Genomic DNA, 20,319 nt, shown 5'->3' with positions numbered 1-20,319 from the left:
TAAAACTGAGTTGTAGCCTTATTAAAATTAGTACAAAATAAGGCGCATTGTCTTAAAATGTACTGACATTTGGATGAATCTTCTGAATTGCCTCTGGGGTATTATTTAATTTTTCCATTCTTGTTACTGATGCATCTGCAGACTTAAGTATAACTATGGAATATTTTGATGTGTGGTCAACAGAAGAAAATGACAAAACTGTAAAAGTCTTTGTGGCCCCTCTGCTTAGTTTACATTGCTTTTTTGTTAGTTTTCAGTAAAGCAGACCTCATGTTGCAAAACTTCTGCCCAGATGGTTAAACATATTCATTAACAGCATGTCTATAAACCTTTTAGACTACAGTTTTGGTGAACAAAGATTATGTGTTTCTATTCCAGTACATTACTTCGAATAACAACAATACACCTATTCAAGGTTTTTATATCTACTATCGGCCAACAGATAGCGACAATGATAGTGACTATAAGCGAGATGTTGTAGAAGGTAAGATATGCTCTAGTGGTATGCACAGCAAGGTGCCTGTTACTTAGAAGGGATAGTGAGATGTATCAGCTAAAGATACTATGTTGAGATGTAAAGTGAGAGGTCATAATTGAATAGTCACAAGGAAATAGATGTCTACTGTTGACAAAGGGAGTTTTGCTCCTATGGCTTTCTCAAATGATGTGGTGACTAATGCTCAAGGAGTGAGCCCTTCTGGATTCCTCTGGAGTCTCAGAATAAGGCACTCGGATAAATTGGACTGCTTAAATCTGTCTGGCTCTGTCATAAAACCAGTCAAGCCATTCCCTGGTATTCTGAGAAAGAAAGTTTCAAAACTTTAGCCTTGGGGTACTTTAAAGCATTGGCTTTGGTTCGTGAATACAAGTTTGTTGCTCACTTAGTTCCTGCAGTCATATTCAACCTAAGTACCTCTCCTCACTACCTTATCCCTCTGAATAGTTTGTGGAGTGAATCCTTATGCACTAAGTCGGTGCTTTGATTGTGTGTTCCTGCATGGCAGGGGGTTGGACTTGATGGCCCTTGTGGTCTCTTTCAATTTTATGATCCTAAAACTCCTCTTTGCCCTCCTGGCAGCCCTGGCAGGCAGGTTGGAGCAACAGATGGTAATGGGAGAACAAGCAGCCGACTCCAGCAACTGTTGGACTTGTCACAGGGACTATTTCATCATGCAAAACATTAGCTGACTGCAGATTGTCGGGGGATAGCTGCAGGACTGTAAAGCAGCTGTGCCTGCCTTTCAGTTAGAGGGAACCAATGTGAAAGTGCTGTCTATTGTCTGTACCTTTTTCAGGACTCTTATGTACAGAGAAACATCAATCGCTGCTTTTGCCCTCATTCTAGTCTCCCTTCCTTTGGCAGAACCATAGCAGTGCTAACCAGGAGAGAATGGACTCCCTGCCCTTACCACCTTGGAACTAGACTGAGGAAATATGCCTCATGTTCATGCTTTTGTTTAAACAGGAGCCAGTTTAATTTCAAGTATTCAGAATTATAAGGTTCAGATTTGGAAATGTTGCAAATAGGTTATTATTCAGTTAATTTTGAATATGCTTAAATTGCATATCTCTAGTTTTTAGTAGTCTATTGCTGTCTAGCCTCTCTTGTATATTGAATCTATATTTATAAATATTTAAGTCCGTTCTGCGGTGCTGTGAAATTTGCTCATTTCTGATTGTTGAGTTTATGCATTACTGAAATGTTGTGGAACCCTGAAATCACTAGCAGCTGTGTTGCTGCTCCAAAGCTTGGAACAGAAAGTTGCAAGACTGTGGGAAATGTTACACAGCAGATTTTTCTTTGGTCCATGAAATAGCTACAGCTCTTTTGTTAATTAAACTAGTACATTCAGCCTCAATTATACAGAGACAAATGTATAAAAGGAATCTTTTCTGTTCTTTGTTCAGATGCTACGTCACTACAAATGTCCACTTCGTTCTGTTTACGCTTTAGTGTGTCAAATTTTAACAAGATTTCCCTTTCCAAATACTGAATTGATAAAAAGCTCTTTCATTGATAGCCTGAGGTTTAATTATCATTTCCTATTCAGACTTGTCCTTTGAGACTGAGTCATGCCTCTGATGCCTTCTTTGAATATGTTGCCATAAGCTAAATTATTTTTTTAAATTTCATTTTGCTGTTCATTAAATAGTTGCTGGCTTTGCCATTTCAGCAAAAACATAGCAATAAACCTTTTCATCTTACGTGCTGAAACTGTTCCATGGTTGGTTCCTTTAGAGAGAGAGAGCTTTAAAAATCCCTTCTGTTGAAAGTTGCTTACATTTTTCCTTGCACTATTTTATGAAGAGCAGAGTTGAAATGCTTGTACTGATTCCAGTCCCAGTAATAGTTGGAAGGAGAAACCTAAAACCTGATTTAATTACTGAAAAGAATGTTTTGGGTGGAAGACGAGAGAAGATGAAACTAAAGCCTTGGAAAATGGCTGCCTTGGGGGAAGTCAGGATTCCAGATCAACCTGTAGCTGCATTCATATTTAAGGGAACCCACTATACAAACATGAATGCATTAAAACTTTATTGAAAAGTTGTTCATCACCTGAGATTCTTCAGCAACTTTATATGCTTAAATAGCAGATTGGCTTTAAGCCCAACACAATTAATTGCTATCTATGAGCTTGTTGGGATCGGAATCCCCAATATAGGTAGTCAAATGAACACAATATCAAAGCTTTTTTAACAAGCTCAGATAGGTGTCTGAGATTCCTCCTAGTCTGGATAAGGAACTACTTAAGTTGTTCCTATTTGTGGATATTCTTGGAACGCCATTGTAGAAGTGTATGGTGTCAAGTCTTGTGGCCCATGTAAAGAGTTGTGTGTCTCATTTTGCAAAAGCAGTAGTAGTACCACTGCAGTATATTGGCCAAAATGCAGAGTTTGAGCAACTGCATTTTGCAAAATATTCATATTAACAGTTTTATGTAGTTGCCTGATTCGGTCTGTGCCCTTGAGGCTCTGTGTTAAAACAGTAGCTACATTCCACCTGTGAAACAAGCGTGTAAATGAAAATTGTAAGCAAAAAGATTACTTGGGGAAATTAATTCCAAATTCAAGAGACTGCAAACATCCCAGTGCATATCGCTGAGTCAAATTCAAATTGCAGCAGATCATAATTCATTTTTTGTTTCCAAAGTACACAGTTCATGTTGAACAAAAAGCACCTCTGGCTGTATTCTTTCTAGGTACCAAACAGTTGCACTTGATAAGCCACCTCCAACCTGAAACATCATATGATATCAAAATGCAGTGTTATAACGAAGGAGGAGAAAGTGATTACAGCAATGTAATGATCTGTGAAACCAAAGGTGAGAACGGGGGAGGGAGATTGATTTGTCGTGTTTAAATCTCTTCTGTGCTCCAAGGAGCTCAGACTGACTTTACATAGTTCTGCCATATTGGATTTTTACAACAATCTCACAAAGTATGCTAAACTGCCAACGGTCACCCAGTAGTTCTTATAGTACAGAATTTGAACCCATGTCTACTCAGTCCTAGGTGGCCAGTCTGTTCATCTCGTTATAATAATTGAATATGACTTTGCATCACTTACTAATCATACTTAGTGTCTGACCTTAATCCATATATACAACAATTTGTTTTGACTTTTTAGTGTTTTCAGCTGGTTAATTTTTGGGAGACAGCACACTAACATAGTTGTTCAGTACACTATCCTAGATGCCCATATGGCATTAAACCTAATGTGATCACTAAGAAAACTTCACATCCGGTCCATAAAGCTGCTGTTTCCTCAGATGTATCTCAGCATATACATCCTCTTTCATGTGGTCCATCTGTGTTTAGTTCAAGGCATCAGCATGCAGCATTTGGCAAAAGACTTGCTCAACAGCTCATTTACATTCATTCTTACATGCAATAATAATTGAAATTTGCGAAAGTATGGGCAGAATTTGTTTATAGCTGAACGACATGAACAAGGATATATAGAGGGTCCGTCTCATCCTTCATCTTGTTTTGCTCAGTGGCCACCAACCTCTTGCCCTGGAATGCCAGTGATCAGGACACAGAGCCCAAGGCATTTTCATATTGTTACCTCTTAGCCCCCAAATAGAATTTGAAAACTACTACAGTGTACTTTCAAGGCCTGCCATCTCTCCATGTTTTATGTTAATTTGGGTTTTAAGTTCATGGCTGTTGGGTGACCCAAAGCAAATGTATATTATCCTCTAGCTGATTAGCCATGCTAACCTGTGTTGTAGTTCATAGTAGTTATGGTATGAATAGAATAGTTTGTATGGTCAGTCATACTTCTGTAAACTCAGATTTGTGTTTGTGGAATATTTTTCATCCCAATCAGTCCGGCGTACACCTGGAGCATCAGAATACCCAGTGAAGGATCTTAGCACACCACCTAATTCTATTGATCGTGGAGCTGGAAGTAATGCTGGTCAACCAAATGGCCCTGTCCGGAGTAGTGACATGCTGTACCTGATTGTGGGATGTGTCCTTGGAGTCATGGTTCTTATACTTATAGTTTTCATTGCCATGTGTCTGTGGAAGAACCGCCAGCAAAATGTCATGCAGAGTAAGTTCCTTCAAGTATACTTAATGTCCTCTGCTACAGAGCCCAATTGGTGTAAAGCATGAGTTTTCAGCTGAATAATGTGAAAGGGGTTGAGGGTGGTGGTGAAATGGCTTTAGTCCTCATATGAAATGTGCTGATTATCATTCAGCCCCATGCCTCCTCCATATACAGACTCTCAAATGTAATATATGTGTTTGGTTGAGATTTCAGTTGCCATTTGTTAAGATGTTTCTCCTGGGTTTCATTTTTTCAGAATATGACCCTCCTAGTTACCTCTATCAAGGTGCTGATATCAATGGGCAAATAGTTGAGTATACTACGTTGCCAGGCACAAGTCGTATCAATGGCAACATCCATGGAAACTTTATCAGTAATGGAAATGTTACTAATGGTTGCCTTCACCACCATCACAAGATTCCTAATGGGATGAATGGGATCATGAATGGTGTTGTGAATGGAGGAACTGGTGTTTATCCAGGACACACTAACTCTCTATCTAGAGCTCATGTAGAATATGAACATACACATCACCTAGGAAATGTAAGTGAATTTATTAAGTTTCTCTTGAATTTTAAAGGTGTAGAATGTTAAATGATTATTGTACTTCTCAGTTATGCCACTTGCTTCATAATGTGATTTGTATTGTCAACTTGGAAGCCAGATTATTATTGAAATACCCTGTTACTAACTTGCTGTCATCTTTACCACAATTTCTTCAAACCTTTGTAGCTAAAGAGAAAAATTAGCTTTTATGTTGAATGATCCCTCCTTGTTTAAAGAGTACTCTGAATTTTGAGCGCATGAATTAATTGCTAAGCTGACCTCATGCTGGGATTTTGGGGATGGCAATTATGAAATGCGAAGTTTGGAATTTTGATGGTTAGAGAAGTTTGAAGGGTTTGTATCAGCACGCTTCCCACCATTCCTTTTACCTATTCATAACCAGGAGCAAATCCTTGTTTACAGCTCGGGGTACCCAAACAGCCTCTTCTTGGCAGTTGAGCAAATGGTTATTGCTTCCCTGCCTATCTGTCTCAAAAAGGGGAATCAGTTCCTACACCCTAAAACCCAAGGATTTTATGCCTTAGTTTCCAGGTTTCTTTGAGGCCAGGGCCTCTCACTGCACTAACTGAAGGATCCAGCTTTTCCTTATCACAATACATACCTGTTGCAAACTGTCCATCTGTTTGCAATGTCTGAATAGGGCTAAAGGATCAAAGCATGTTTGAGCTGAAGAATTTCAGGTGGCCAAACTTGGAACTGACAGATAGTTTCCTTTTTTTCCCCTTGGTATTTTTTTTTTGCATAGAATTAAAATCAGTTATAACAAATAAACCATGACAGTTAATTCTCTTTACTAGTCACAGATTTTATTTCAGTATTTTAAAGCAGTTTCTCTTTCAGCAAACATTGAAAGTTGCGTACAGTAAAATCAATTAAGTACAAATTAAGGTTAATTTAAAATCCATTAAATTAAGCAACAGATAAGCACTAATAACACAGCAGAACCAATTCATCCCGACTGCCTTGAGGAACTGAAACAAGCTGGCTTTTGAAATGAAAGTGTAAGAGCCTCGTGAATCTGTCTAGGAGGAATATGGTATTACCAAAGACTGCTGCCTGCCTGGCTTTTCTGAAAGGCTGACTTGCTGCAGACAAATCTGGTTCATACAGTTTTTCAAATCCCATTTTCCCCAGCTGCTCGAGGCTTTCAGGGTGAAAGCCAGCACGTTTGAATTGTGCCTGGGAACATATTGGCAACAAGCTCTGATCTTTTATCAGTGGCACTCATTTGTACTCAAGAGTATAAAATGCTCATGTCTGAAGGGCAAGTGTATGTATTTCTTGGCATGCAGTCCTTAAATCCTTTCCTGATTATCAATTCTGAGTATTTTGAAGGTTGTATTGCCAGATTTCTGAGATATACTTGCCTCTCATTAAATCTGAGGAGTATGTAACTTATGCCCTGAGGCTGACGTAAAGGGCAGGGGATAAATCTAAATAATAAATAATGTTTTCTGCTTTGAATATCCGACTAGAGTATGAATGGGCATAAGTTTCTTAGAGACTTGTCCCTTGAATCTTAAAACCCTTCAGCTCTCACACAATTCAGCATTGCCTTCAGGGTATGGACCAAAATGTCATCTGGCTTCCATAGAGTGCTAAATAAAATAGAGTAGAACTGTTTTTTACGGTCTTGGTCCAAAAGCATAAAGTGCATATTTTCTCTTGCCACCTGTACAGCTTCATGTTCAAATAGTTTTCAAATCTTTATCCACCTACTATTCAGCAGTGAGGTATGTGTTAATCTAGGCATTTTTATTTGCAAAGGTTTTCTGTGGCCAAAACCAACAACTCAGAATCCTTCTCACTCCCAAATAGCTCTTGGCTGATGAATTACTACATCTGTAAAAATACAGAAAATTTCAAAACTACGTTTAGTGAAGCGAGCTGATCTAATCAGAGTAATTGCAAGAAAATAAGGACAGATTCTCACATCAGGCACATATAACTCACTGTCCACACAGATAATTTTGTAATGTCTGACATTGGTGCTGAAGCAATTTAGGTTTTTTGCTGAATTTGAGAGTTTAACTCTGAAAACGGGGACCAAGAAAATTACCAGGGACATATCTAAGCTACAGATACCTGCTTTGCTGTAGTTGAAATTTCTGCTTCACAAAATAGAAACTTGGCAGTGTGATGTGTTTAGCTTTTCAGATAAATGACAGCTATCATTTAGGCTGGAATTAATCTGCTGCATTGATTGGTGTCCGTTAGGCTTGGTCAATACCCTAGAAATTCGGTAAAATTCGGATTTGGATTCATTAGGGCATAAAATTATCTGTATGCCCGAATAAGACAAATAACATATTCGGATATACCTGAATATTCAGGTATACCCGAAAAATTTGGGCCTGTGATTTTTTTGGTATTTTGGGGTGGTTTTGCATTTTGGCCTGCAGGGGCACATTTTTAAAGCTAGTGGCACCAAATTTTCAGGCTATCATCCAGAGACAGCCCCAATGGTACCACCCATGTTTGGTGAAGTTTGGTTCAGGGGGGACAAAGTTATGGACCCTCAAATGGGTCCCCAAATAGCCCCAAATAGCCCCATCTCCTGTTAGCTCCCACTGGAAACCCTTTGGGGGTCCATAACTTTGCCCCCCCAACCAAATTTCACCAAACTCAGGTGGTATCATCAGGACAGGACAGATGATACCCTGAAATTTTGGTGCCTCTAGCTTTACAATGCTCCCCCTGCAGGCCGAGACCACCCTGCGGCAAACATGAAAAAACACCAAAAAAAATACCTCCCAAAAGCCCGAATACCTTGCATTCGGATTCATTTGTATTCAGGCAGGACACATTCGGCCAATTTTGGCCCGAATTCACCCAGATTCGGGCCGAATCCAGGATTTTTTGCACCCAAATCTCCCAGCCTAATGTCCATTTGTCACAGCATCCTTCAATGTCTTGCATTATTCTGAGTTCAGTTTCTTTTTCTGTATTGTCCAGGGTGGTGGACTGTACACAGCAGTCCCTCAGATAGACCCTTCTGAATGTGCTAACTGCCGGAACTGTCGGAACAATAACAGGTAACAGATTTGGGGGAACAGGAGGGGTAATTTGCATTTTCTGTTGCCAGGTTCTGGTGCTCAGGATACTTTTTACATTTTAATGATCACAAAGCTCTCAAATAGCAAGTATGATTTCTTCTGTTATTGAATGCCTGACAGGAATACATTAACCATTTCCTAGCTTCTTTACATTCATGCACAAGCCACCCGATGTGAGGGGAAGTGTTAATTGAGTTGTGAAGCTTAGCATGAATTAAGAAAAGTCCATGGTATTGGATAATAAGGTTTGCTGGTGTTTGTATCTATGTTCAGTGCTTCTTACAGAGTGGAGGAAATTAAACCAGCATTTGTTGAGGCAAATCAAATTTTAAGTAAACGTTTGAGTTGAATCCTGTCTGAACAAATTAACCTTCATTAAAATAAAGCATTATTTTGCATTAGGGAAGAGTTGGATAAATTAGTAGTAACATAAGTCACCCAAGCACTGGATGTAATATACATGTATCATCTTTCTCCTTTTGTAAAAGTTGCTAAACCTTCTCTCCCTCCATGACCAGTAAGACCCTAATGAACAAACCAATCTCCAATTCACCATAGAATTTTTTGGATTTGAATTCACTTACTTGGCACCTATCAGACAAGGGGCGCTTTAACTCTCTGAAGATAAAATCCCCAAACTCTTGTTGATCTCTAATGTGCTACTGGACTCAAACCAGCTCTTCTACTACAGACCAACACAGCTACCCACCTACCCACCCCATAATTATCTTGACGCAAATGTCTTCCAGCTTTCTAGACTGACTGTTTGGGGTGTATGATGGGGGGCATAGTTGAAAAGAGATGTCAAGGAAGTCTTAATTTATGGATCAGAGCCTTCATGCTGGGAGAACTTCCATCTTACAGCCCTTCAGATACTGCACTTAATATTTACAACTTGCAAGGGGTGGTAAACTTGAAATTTAGCTGTCCAGGATGGGGGTGGTGGTAGAAGATAGACACTGAATTACCAGAAAGAAGTACTAGCCCTGTCTGAGGTCCTACTTTGCACACTGTTGACTAGCCTGAGTCATTACATCAAACAAACACAGTGTTTATTCAGTGTTCATAGATGGACATGATGAATATTTTAGTAGTTGGGGGGTTATGAATTAATCTGAAGTAATTTTCCTACTTCAGAGATGATGAAATACACTACCTGTTCTGGCTGTATATTTTGAGCTTAGTGGTTTGACCAGTAAGGGAACACCCTCTATCAAACAGCTTTAAGTTTGTTTGTGGCAGAATATAGCAAATGTCTTCCCTCTCAGTGTAAAACAAGCAGAAATTAAATGGCTTAGCCTTTGAGCCAGTCCTGATTCCTCTACTGTCCACTTAAGTAAGCAAGGCTCCTACAGCAGCTTGTTGTATTATAGAACAACTGCTGTAGTATGTGTAGTAATTCTTGGACTTGTTAATTGTGAAGCAGTAACATACATTTTGGTATTCATGCAGATCCTCCAGAAGTCAGGGCTTCCTGTGACCATTAAGGCCCAAAACAGTAAAGGGAAGTTTTTCTCCCATCCACTTAGAACAGTTCTGGAAACATTTTTTATCATTATATATGCTTTATATCATATGTCAGTCCTAAATATAAGGTACGGTTGCTTTTGTTAGATTAAACATTAATTACAAATTCAGCACCAGTTAGCATTTATTCTGATTTGTTTTTAAAAAAACCAAGTGGATAACTGCCCCAGTGTCCTTGGGTCGCTGAGCTGCAAACTTTTACCGGACTTGCAGTTTCCCAGTGCTTTGTGGATTAGTGCTGGACATGTCTACAAAGGATTTTAGCTGTAAGCTGCCTTTTTTGTTCTGCAAAGGCTAAGTAGCTTCGCCCAGAAGGAATTGACTTCCTTCACTGCTTGACTAGCCTTTCACAATTCAGAATTATCAAAGATTCTTTCTGGGAAGAGTCGGGAAACATGTTCTCACTTCTTAGGTTTACAATGGTGAAGAATTCCATATTGAACGTAATTGCTCTATCAGCAGCTCTCTAGCAAGAGTTTAAGTTACCAGTTCAGGGAACAAATTGATTTAAAGCTCTTCTTGTCATTGATTAAAGCTCTTTTGGTCATTTCATTTCACATGTTTTGTGAAATCTTTTATTTTTCCATACTTTTCTACATGTAACAGCGGGGGGGGGGGGTTTTGACTTAAAAGAGAAGACCAGCATGTATGTGTGGGGAATGGGGGTGCCGTAGCTGTCTTTTCATGACTTTTTCCCCATTGAAATTCCCCACCTCCAAGTTGCACTGGGGGGGGGGGGGGGAATGGCCAGTATTTATACACTTTCCATAACAGGAGTAAAAGCAGCTTACAGTTATTAGCTTTCAGCTGGAGAAAAAAGCACAAGAAGAGTTAAAAAGCTCTTCTTCCCTTGCTGTGGTTCTAATCAGGGCATGTGGATGTTTTCAACGGCTGGGGAAAATAATAACTGAATTCCATAATATGTAGTTCCACCCTGAAATTACTCTAGTGAAATAGTGATGTTACACTGCAGCACTTGACCAGAGGTGGTTTAAAAATTCTGGTTATGATTAGCCTTCATATTTTATGCAAGGACAACAAAAGCATCGGTGTGTTTGGCATTTTCACAGTTCCCCCTTTTAAAATTTTTTAGGTGTTTCACGAAAACCAGCACTTTTGGCAGCAGCGCTGTACCTGTGATGCCCATCATAGCACCTTATCAGCAGGACAGCTTAGAGATGAAGCCGCTGAATCATGTGATGGTTGCTATGTGCTTAACGCCACCAGTCCCCGGGTGCAGTACTGAGACGGAAGATGATGGCAAGGAGAATGGGGAGTCCTTGTCTTCCCAGGATTCTTACTGCCAAGAAAATGTGAATCCGCTCCATACGGATTGTACAGAAGGTATGCTGGAGTTTGGAGAGGGTGGAAAATATAGTTGGCTTCCAAGTGGTTGCTGTTTACTTCAAGCCGCCCTAAAACATTGGCCCAGAACCAAGATTAGACAGAGATCAATTGCTGAAATATTTTGTGGTTCCTAGTGTATGTCAGGAACTGAAGTTGCAGTGCCTTTCATGGCTCTTTGCTTAAATAATGAACTTGGGTTGCTTTCTTGATGGATTTCACCCAGAACTCTCCTTAGATTATGTTGCGATGACTGATTTATTTTAATCGCAGTGCTAATTTATTCAAATCCCTGCCAGGACCACCTTCGGCTGTGATCTTATATTTCAACAGCTCCGATTAATCAGGCTGCATTCTTTAGGCAGAAGACCTGCAGGAGGGGAAAGGGGGGCTGATGATTCAGCAGATTGACAGCCTTGCTTCTGAGCCAGATGAGTCTTGCACCGGAACATCTTGCATTGTGGATGATGGGTAGGGGTTGCCAGACTACTGTAATTCTGGATGCTGATTGTTGCTTTTGATTTGCAGAGAATGGTTCACATTTGGAAACATCCAATCACATGCTGAGCTGGAGCCCACTTATTCTTCAACCTCTTTCAAAAGACTGTAATGACAAAACAGAAGGGATTTCGAATGGAGTTACGTTGGACAGTTTGGGGGGCCTTCGGCAGCTCCACCTACAGGAGACTTGAGGAAGCAACCATTTTCCCCTCTTAAAGCCAGTAGCTGCACAGCCGAGTCGCTGAAAGGGACTGATGACAGGATGTTAATTATAAGAGTCACTATTTATTATTTGAGTGTAGTGTCCTATGAATGTAATTTTTAAAAAAGAAATCTTTTGCCTTTTCATATTATTTATGTCTTGAGAAATTCTTCCCCACCCTTCCCAGATTGAAAGATAATCGCCCCTTTGTGATTATCTAACAGGTCTGTAGTCATTATTGGGAAACATATTAGGGTGCCTTCCATGAGTAGATACTGTTTTGCAAACCGTGCTTGCTGCAGAGTGAGGTGCATCCAGCCAGCTTTTCTGCTGATAAAAAGGAGGGGTGCCCTTGGGTTACTTAAAAAGTTGTGCTGGTGTTATGAGACCTGCCTGAGTAGAAGCCAGCTGGGGCAGAGGCTGTAGTAAGCAAAGGAGTTAGACAAGATTGAGTCGGAAAGGTTGATTGGATTCACACTGGAGGAAGCATTTGTTGAACCTGCTTATTGAGAATGGTTTAGACTCTAGCTTGTCTGCAGGTTAAGCATCTAACGTTTGGGCTATGATCTTTCAGGAAGATTGCAGTGAATGGAAGTAGAACAAATTGAAGCACTGCTCCAAATGATCCAGCTGTTTTAACTGTTACAGCACATTAGGGAAATAGTTCTTAAAAGGCAAAAATGAAAAGGTTGCCTTTGTACCAATAACTACGTGAATCCTAACTCTGCACGCCAAATAGGTCAGTCAGTACTGGGGAAAGCTGGCTGTCCAGTGGCATGCTTGCAACAGGGCTCATCTGAGTGACAGTACTAGACAGGAGTGCAGAGTTCTTGTTGTACTCATCCTAGGTAGGAAGACACAGTGTATCTTTGAGAAGCTCATGCATAGCCCCTCCTGCTGGGTAGAAAACTTAAGCATGACTATTCTTCGCTGGTGTCCCTTGTTGCACTTCTAAATATTTTGAAATGTCTCCTGGCATTCCCTTGCTGTTTCCTATAATATATGCTTTTTTCTTAAGTCTGGTTAATTTTTAATGGCATAGTAGTGGCTGTCCAAAAAGCAAATGAGCAGCAACAATTTTGATGTGTCTGTGGGATAGGAAAGCAAACAAAATGAATTAGAAACAGTTCCTCCTCCCATTCTGTTGTTGAGGGCGCTGTTTAATTAACTAAGTGGACGCACACAAAAGTAATTTATACTGAAGAGAATACAGGAGAATGACCACAGTGGGGGAGATTCAGAATGTTTGTGTAGACTAATCACAAGGAAATCAGTGCCTTTTAATTGATGCACTAATTTAATGCAAAAAAAAAAGTGAGCATTAAATGGGGACACGTTTGGGAAGCGGATGCAGACTTAACTAGCTGTCGGCAGTTGTATTGAGGAGCCCATCTCGTAGAGCCGTTGGTGCAAATGCATCGTACGTGAGAATCTAAAGCTTGTGTGCTCCTTTGTGGAAATTGGTCCAGAAGAAGGTCCTGCTGTCCCTGTTTTGTAAATACACTGGAGCAGAGGGGGGGTGGGGAAATCAAGCATTTATGATGAGGTTTCTGATCAATGTTTTTGCTATATTTGGTTTATATACCGGGTTCAAAATGGAATCCTTTTGCCTTGGTCTTTCCAAAGATATCTGTGCTTGTACTGTCTTTAACGCCTTTTAAAAAATGTTGGGAGTAGGGTGTGTATATGCAAAACTGGGCAGCTAGGAATAGTGGCACAGAATCCCTGCTTCACTTTATTGACTAAAAATGCATCGATTCCGCTTCACCCTCCGCTGTTAAGATGTGGCGTCAGACTTGCCATGAGTTGTATAACAGCTGCGTGTACTGCTTTAAGAAATCTGCCTGTGTCTCAGAAATAGCAGAGGGCGTGTGATGTATGTCTCGCAAGGCAAGCTGCATATTTTCCCCTCCTGGTTTTAACCAGCATAAATAAAACAAACTTGCACTTGTAAAACACCTTTTCCAAGAATCAGAGGCACATAAATTTAAAATTACAGTTGCCCCAAGGCAATATGAATTAATTTTTCTTAGCTAGAGACAGGAACCAGAAACACCCCATTCAAGGGGGAGGCAGAAGAGAGCAAAGCGGCCCAAATAAAAATTGCAACCCCCCCCCCCCCCCTTATAGAAGCGCGGAGGAGATGCCCGCAGGTGCAATGTACCACACTGTGTGTGTGTGTGATGAAAACAAGTTTTGTGTTTTTATAACTGCTGCAGCAAATGTCAAATGCTGTACGTGTGTATATAGTGTGTGATATATTTTATATAATATATGATATGATATATATTATATAATTTTATAAATAAGGCTCCCTAATGAGAATTTGCAGTACGTTTTTCTGGGTTACTATGCAAGGATATTCTCCACTAGGAAACAAGTTGGCACAAGACATGGTTTGGTTAATGGGCCTATAGAAAGTCTCTGCTATGTGTCTCCACACTGAACTGATAACGTATTGAGACTTCCAAAGGATTATGTTTTGTAGCTGTAGAAAAAGAATCAGTCCTGTAAGTTAGTGTGACCTGTCATGTGCAATGCCCTTGCTGGTTTGGACATAAATGGATGCCTTTCCCAAGAACAAAAATGTCAGCATAATTTTGAAGTGGGAATTCAAGGCATCGTTTCAGTAACATGGAGCCAGTTTGATTCAAGAGACCCCAGGCAGGTAACATGAGTCTTTAAATGTTGTCATATTTGGAGGCTGTGACAGTCTTAAGTAAACTGTTGTATTAGTAGAATCTCATCAAGGAATGCTTTATTTATATCGTGTGACACTGTTTTAAGTGTTTCCCCCCTTTTATTGTATTTTTATTTATAAAAGTTATATATTGCTTTAATATTTTAGGGGGATGTGTGTGCTTTCCCAACTATAGGTATGTTCTTATGAACCTTACAAAGCTTATGCATGTGGCCCTTTCACAAATCCAAGCGGCCATTCCGATTTCTAATTTTGGCTCGCAAAGTTTGCCCGGGAAGCTAGGAAAATCTTGTTTGTCTGACACTTAGCGTTTTGCCATCCTACTTCATATGGTTTTATTTTGCTGCCTTGTCAAAAAATTTTAAGCCCAGTAATCTTGTGGGCTTCCTTGGAAGCCCCTAAAGCACTTTTGTAAGAGTTCTTTTGTGAGATTTTCTCATTTAAAATCTTCAGAATGCCAGCTTTTTAATATATCAAGTCCTCATGTTTACAGAGGACTTTGAATGTATGTGTTCAAAACTTGGTAAGCAAGGAGAAATCTAAACTGTTCATGTTAATGGTTGCTTGGTCTTTTAAGACATCTTTGTATTGTATGGCTGTTGGGAAGCTTTATCCCCCATACTTCTGAAATTCACTTTCAGATTGTTATACAGCTGCCTGGTTAAGAATGAGATGAGTTAGGTGAGCGATGTCTGGTTACGCCATAGCTATTCATGTTAGCTCATGGCTTATTTCCCCCAGTTGTAAGTACAGGGAGCTCCCAGAGGGTATCCCAAATGGCTTTCAGTTGCATTCTGGGATGCCACACTGCAAGCATGTCCCACTGGAATTGACCTGCAGTCAGGTTGGCGCTGAAGCGGTTCCACATCAGTAATTTCTTGAGCTCAGACAAGATTTCAGCTTCCCTGAGGGTACTCATCCTTAGCTGTTCACGTTCTTCCTCACCCTTGAGCCTCTAAAAAGTCACTTGGCTAAAACAAAGTATTGATGTCTAAGCAATAGGCGGTTTTTATATTTTGTACTTTTGTCGTCTTGCAAATAAATGATTTAAAGATGCATGTCTTTTGTATCATATAGAAAATATACTATATTTTCCCTTTTAAAAGTTGTAATCTTTTTTTGGAAGTGTACATATGTTTAAATGATGTAGTTTGGGGCAGGATTTTTCTTATGTTTTAATATTAAAGAGAATGCTGCTGCTTTGTCTAATGACGAGCGTAATAATTATGACTGCTGTCTGCTGTTTGTGGCTGCCTGAGAATGGATGAATCCCTGGACTTTCCAGGTACAACAATTGGTGCTTTACTGTTTTAAAGCAGCCTCATGAATAAGCTAACAATTTACTGGTCAATAAAAACTTTACTTTCACTGTAGAGCATATTTGATTGCCATAATGTCACCTAATGGTGAACAGTGCAAATATTTTTGCCTAGGAATTGAGTGGGGGGGGGGGGGTTGCCTTGAACAAACCAGTTCATAATTACCCGCAAGAGTGGGTTCATATGACCTTACTGCCATCAGCTGTTTGGCACAGAATTTTTTATTTGCCTTGCATTCTGATCTGCTTACATCTGTTCCAGCAGATGTGAGGCTGTGGCTCAGTGATAAATAATTGCTTGGCGTGCAGAGATCCTAATTCAATCACTGGCATCTCCAGTTAAAAGCATCAGGCAGTAGAAGAGATAAGAGTTTGGATTTATACCCTACCTTTCTCTCCTGTAATGAGACTCACGGTGGTTTACAAGCTCCTTCCCCTTCCTTTCCCCACAACAGACACCTTGTGAGGTAGGTGGGATTGAGAGAGTTCCGAAGAACTGTGGCCAGCCCAAGGTCACCCGGCAGGAATGTAGGAGTGTGGAAACACATCTGGTTCACCAGATAAGCCTCTGCCTCTCAGGTGGAATAGTGGGGAATCAAACCTGGTTCTCCAGATAAGAATCGACCTGCTCTTAACCATTACACCATGTAAAGACCTGCTGTAGATAATAGTGACCTTGATAGGCCAATGGTTCAGTTCAGTAGAACTGTCATATGTTCAGAAGAGGATCCTCCCCCCTCCCCCCCAAAAAAATTCCACTTGTACTGGGGTTTGGAGGTTATGTCTTCAACATGGTGCATGCAGGAGGAGAAATGCTGAAGTCTTTCCCCAAATAGGCAAGTTCCATATGGAAAAGCAGTCTAGCGCTCTTAACATTTCTTCTGGGAGCCGGTTGTTTTGTTGCTAGGTGTAAACAGTTGAGAAGAGTTGTTAGGAATTGTGAGTTTTAATTATATGTTCATGGTTGTACACAGGACTATAGGGTGGCTGGCTTATCTGTGGACGTGACACAATGGGAGATCTCAACCCACCATTTAAGCTTCAGTTGTGTGTTTACGTAGAACACTGTGCACATCCGGTGTTATTTAAGCCATTAGACCAGGGGTCTTCAAACTATGGTCCTCCAGATGTTCATAGACTACAATTACCATGAGCCCAACCATTTGGCCATGCTGGCAGGGGCTGATGGGAATTGTAGTCCATGAACATCTGGAGGGCCATAGTTTGAAGACCACTGCATTGGACTCTACCAAGTGCCACCTGTGCATCTGGATCTGCATTCCTGTCTTCTCAGCTCCCACATTCATGTGCTAATCATTGCGTGTTCTGTCCTTGAGTGTTTCTGATGGCCACCTCCACCGCTTCCTTGGTCTCCCTCTCAGCTGGTGTCCTGCATGCTTGTAGAGGTTCTGCAAATCCCATGGCTACCTTGAACAATAGGGGGGAAATTTAAAAAAAATGCAAAGCAAACAGCAGGCTAATACCTCTTCTTACGGCCACTTAAAAAGATGTGTCACATCAGGTTTGGAGAGGATGTGTTGCTACTGTGTGCACACAAGGGGTTTTCATTCTGCATAACAACCACCTCCTGACCCACCCCCACCTTCACAATTTTGTGTTTAACCAACTCGAGATGTCTGCTGTATGTGAAAGCTGACTACTTTGATTTTTGATTAGAGCAAATGCAATTCCTTTTTCTGTCATGGCTAATCAGGGGGGTAAAGATTTCATACTGCAGTAGCCAGCTATACAAAAGCAAGCTCCCTGGAGATTTATCTTTCTCCATTTTCCTCACGTGTGCATTCATTCAGACTTTTTTTTTGTAAGTTGGCCTCCTCCATGCAATTCTTAAAGGCCAGGAAACCTCCTTGCATCTGGAGGCAGCAGCTCACTTCCCCTGCATGAAGTTTTACCAGTTCATTGGCAGTTAGTGTTAAGGGAAGAAGAATTTGGAGTTAAACCTCAGTTTTCTTAAAGAGCCACAAAGCAGCTTACAAACTACTACCCTTCCTCCTTCCACAATAGACAGCCTGTGACGTAGGTGAGGCTGAGAGAGTTCTGAGAGAACTGTGACTAGCCCAAGGTCACCCAGGGGAATATAGGAGTGCGGAATCGCATCTGGTTCACCAGATAAGCCTCTGCCACTCAGGTGGAGGAGTGGGGACTCAAAACCCGGTTCTCCAGATCAGAATCTACCTGCTCTTAACCAGTACGCCATGCTGGCTGGAAGGTGCTAGAGAGAAAAGAGGTGCTGAAATGCCTAAGCAAGCAGCTGGCATCTTTCAAGCTGGGGAGGGTGTGTGTGTTCTCATCCACCACCACCCTCCAGTAGCCCAGCTAGTGAACAAAGCAGTTCTGCCTCTTGTTTGCTGAAGAGCCGCTTTGTCCCTGTTGCTTAGAGCTGCTGTTTTATTGGCTTGGGCTCCGAGCTAACAAGAGATGACACGATGAAGAGATTCCAGGGCAGATGAGGGGACGGATGCTGGTGGGGCTGGCCGTTCCCACAGGGCAGCCAACTGTCTTCTTGGGAGACAATGAAAGGAATGTGTCCCGCTGTAAAGTTGGTGTTGACATGCCACGTTCTCTGGGTCCTGGATTAAAACCAGGAGGGATTAATGTGATGAAGTCAGCACTCCTGTTTGTGTGTGCCCCCTGCCCCTCTTTCTCTTCTATTTGAGCTCAACAAACACTGTCTGCTCCATACCTCTGCCCTGGTCACCAGCTTCCCGCATCCTCTGTTTCCCCACCACTGCCTTTGACACAAACATAAACTAGAATCCATTTAACTTCAACAATTGCAGCTCTGAGGATCACAGCTACCTCTGTTTCATGGTAGAGCTCTTTTGGCTTTTACAGATGCATAAAAGGCAGAAACTCAAGACAGCCTGGGAGCTTTAGAGAAGCAAGCTCAGCAAGGCAGGAATATCATAACATCAGAAATGCTGTGGAAGAGAGGACATTGTGGCCAGAGAGGAGTGAGAGGTTCGTGATTGGCAGCAGTGATTTCCTAGGGGTCAGAAGTGAGCCCTGCAGGATGCCCGAGCCTCCTGTCTAGTGTTTCTGGATTCAGCGTTCCTCAGAAAGACAACCCTGGGTTCTTATCTTGCATTCCTGTTGCACCCAGTTCCAGATGGCTGTGAGGACATTCCATTTTTAGTCCCCATGATGGGTGTTGGAAAGAGCCCTCCCTGCATCTTGAGTCAGGCAGGCTGTTCTCAGTGGTTTGCCAGACTGAAATATAGGGGATGCCTGCGTCTGAATGTAATGCGGTGCAGCTGTACTACATAAGGTGAGCAATAGCAGATCACCTCTTGAGGTCAGATCACAGGGTGCTTGAGACTGCTGTTTCTCATCAGTTTTCCAGCATCGTTGGGCAATGGACAAGGGATTTTTTTTTTCATCTGAGGAAGACCACATCCCAACAGAGGATGAATAAGAGAAGCATTTTAATGACCCTTTTGGGCTCAGGTTTTTTTTGGAAATAGCTCTTTGTTAGCAATCTCCCTTTCTATGTGCAGTTCTGGAAAGCTTCGCTTCTCTGTGCTCTCCCGCTCCCAACAGCTAGTGGAAAGGGTCATCAAGTCGCAACTGACTTGTGGTGACCCTGAAGGGTTTTCAAGGTGAGAGACATTCACTGGGGGTTTGCGATCACCTTCCTCTATGTAGCAGCTTTGGACTTCCTTGGCAGTCTCCCATCTCAATACTAACCATGGCTAACTCTGCTTAGCCTCCAAGATATGATGAGATTGGATGAGCCTGGGCTATCCTGGTTCTAAACTGCATGCTAGGAAAAGACAGCAGAGCCAGGTAGAATGAAAACCCCCGCCCGCATTACAATGCAGTCAACCACACCTTTGCATAGCAAGTTCCACCCAAACACTTACTGATTGGTTCCCACCCTGGGACATGGACAATATATATACCCCTCTAAACTTTCCCTTCTCACTGGAGATGGTGTGTAACAGACTTCCCTCTATGATACACCTCTGAAGATGCCAGTCACAGATGCAGGCAAAATGTTAGGAGCGAGATCTACCAGACCACGGCCACACAGCCCGGAAAACCCACAACAACCAGTTGAATCCGGCCATGAAAGCCTTCGACAATACATTGAAGCAAGTGTTCTTTGTAAGTAATAGGGTAGATGGAGATCAACTTATTAGAACCCCCACCAAAAACGAGGTAGATATAATTGTGTATGTTGTTGCTTCCAATTTTTGGTGACCCTATGAATCAATGTATTACTTACAAAGATCCAGTCAGTGGATATGTGATATTAGTATTTTTTGCTCCACTTTACACTTGCTCCTTCTGCAACTCACTTGCCAATAAGTGCTTTATCTATTGTGTCCTTGGAATTGATTTAATCCTAGTGAAAAGCTGGAGGAACCAGACTTCCAACTAATCTACTTTACCAAGAACCTTTTAGATGCCGTGAGAAAGGTTAAACAGTTTCCAGCCCTTCAGAGATGGCACTCTTATTAGCCTGGACTGTGGCTCTGGTTTTTAACTCTGCTAAGAAAAAAAGACAAGTGCCACGCTCTC

The 20,319-nt window shown here is 41.4% G+C and overlaps 1 protein-coding gene across 6 annotated transcripts in view; it reads left to right on the top strand.

The window, feature by feature from the left end:
- CDON (cell adhesion associated, oncogene regulated) overlaps window positions 1-15,680 on the top strand; it is a 111,807-nt gene extending 96,127 nt beyond the window's left edge. For all 6 annotated transcript variants that reach the window (XM_048512324.1, XM_048512321.1, XM_048512322.1 and 3 more), the window contains exons 14-20: window positions 379-484; window positions 3,201-3,323; window positions 4,334-4,561; window positions 4,815-5,101; window positions 8,081-8,160; window positions 10,802-11,052; window positions 11,581-15,680. In XM_048512324.1, the coding sequence (XP_048368281.1) occupies window positions 379-484; window positions 3,201-3,323; window positions 4,334-4,561; window positions 4,815-5,101; window positions 8,081-8,160; window positions 10,802-11,052; window positions 11,581-11,744 (1,239 nt within the window). In that variant the 3' untranslated portion in view covers window positions 11,745-15,680. The remainder of the gene's footprint in view (window positions 1-378; window positions 485-3,200; window positions 3,324-4,333; window positions 4,562-4,814; window positions 5,102-8,080; window positions 8,161-10,801; window positions 11,053-11,580) is intronic.
- Window positions 15,681-20,319: the final 4,639 nt, after the last annotated feature.

The sequence above is a fragment of the Sphaerodactylus townsendi genome, linkage group LG12 (genome assembly GCF_021028975.2).
Source record: "Sphaerodactylus townsendi isolate TG3544 linkage group LG12, MPM_Stown_v2.3, whole genome shotgun sequence".
Taxonomy (NCBI): Eukaryota; Metazoa; Chordata; class Lepidosauria; order Squamata; family Sphaerodactylidae; genus Sphaerodactylus; species Sphaerodactylus townsendi.
Note: the sequence above shows the minus strand (reverse complement) of the source record. Positions and strands in the feature narration are given on the sequence as shown.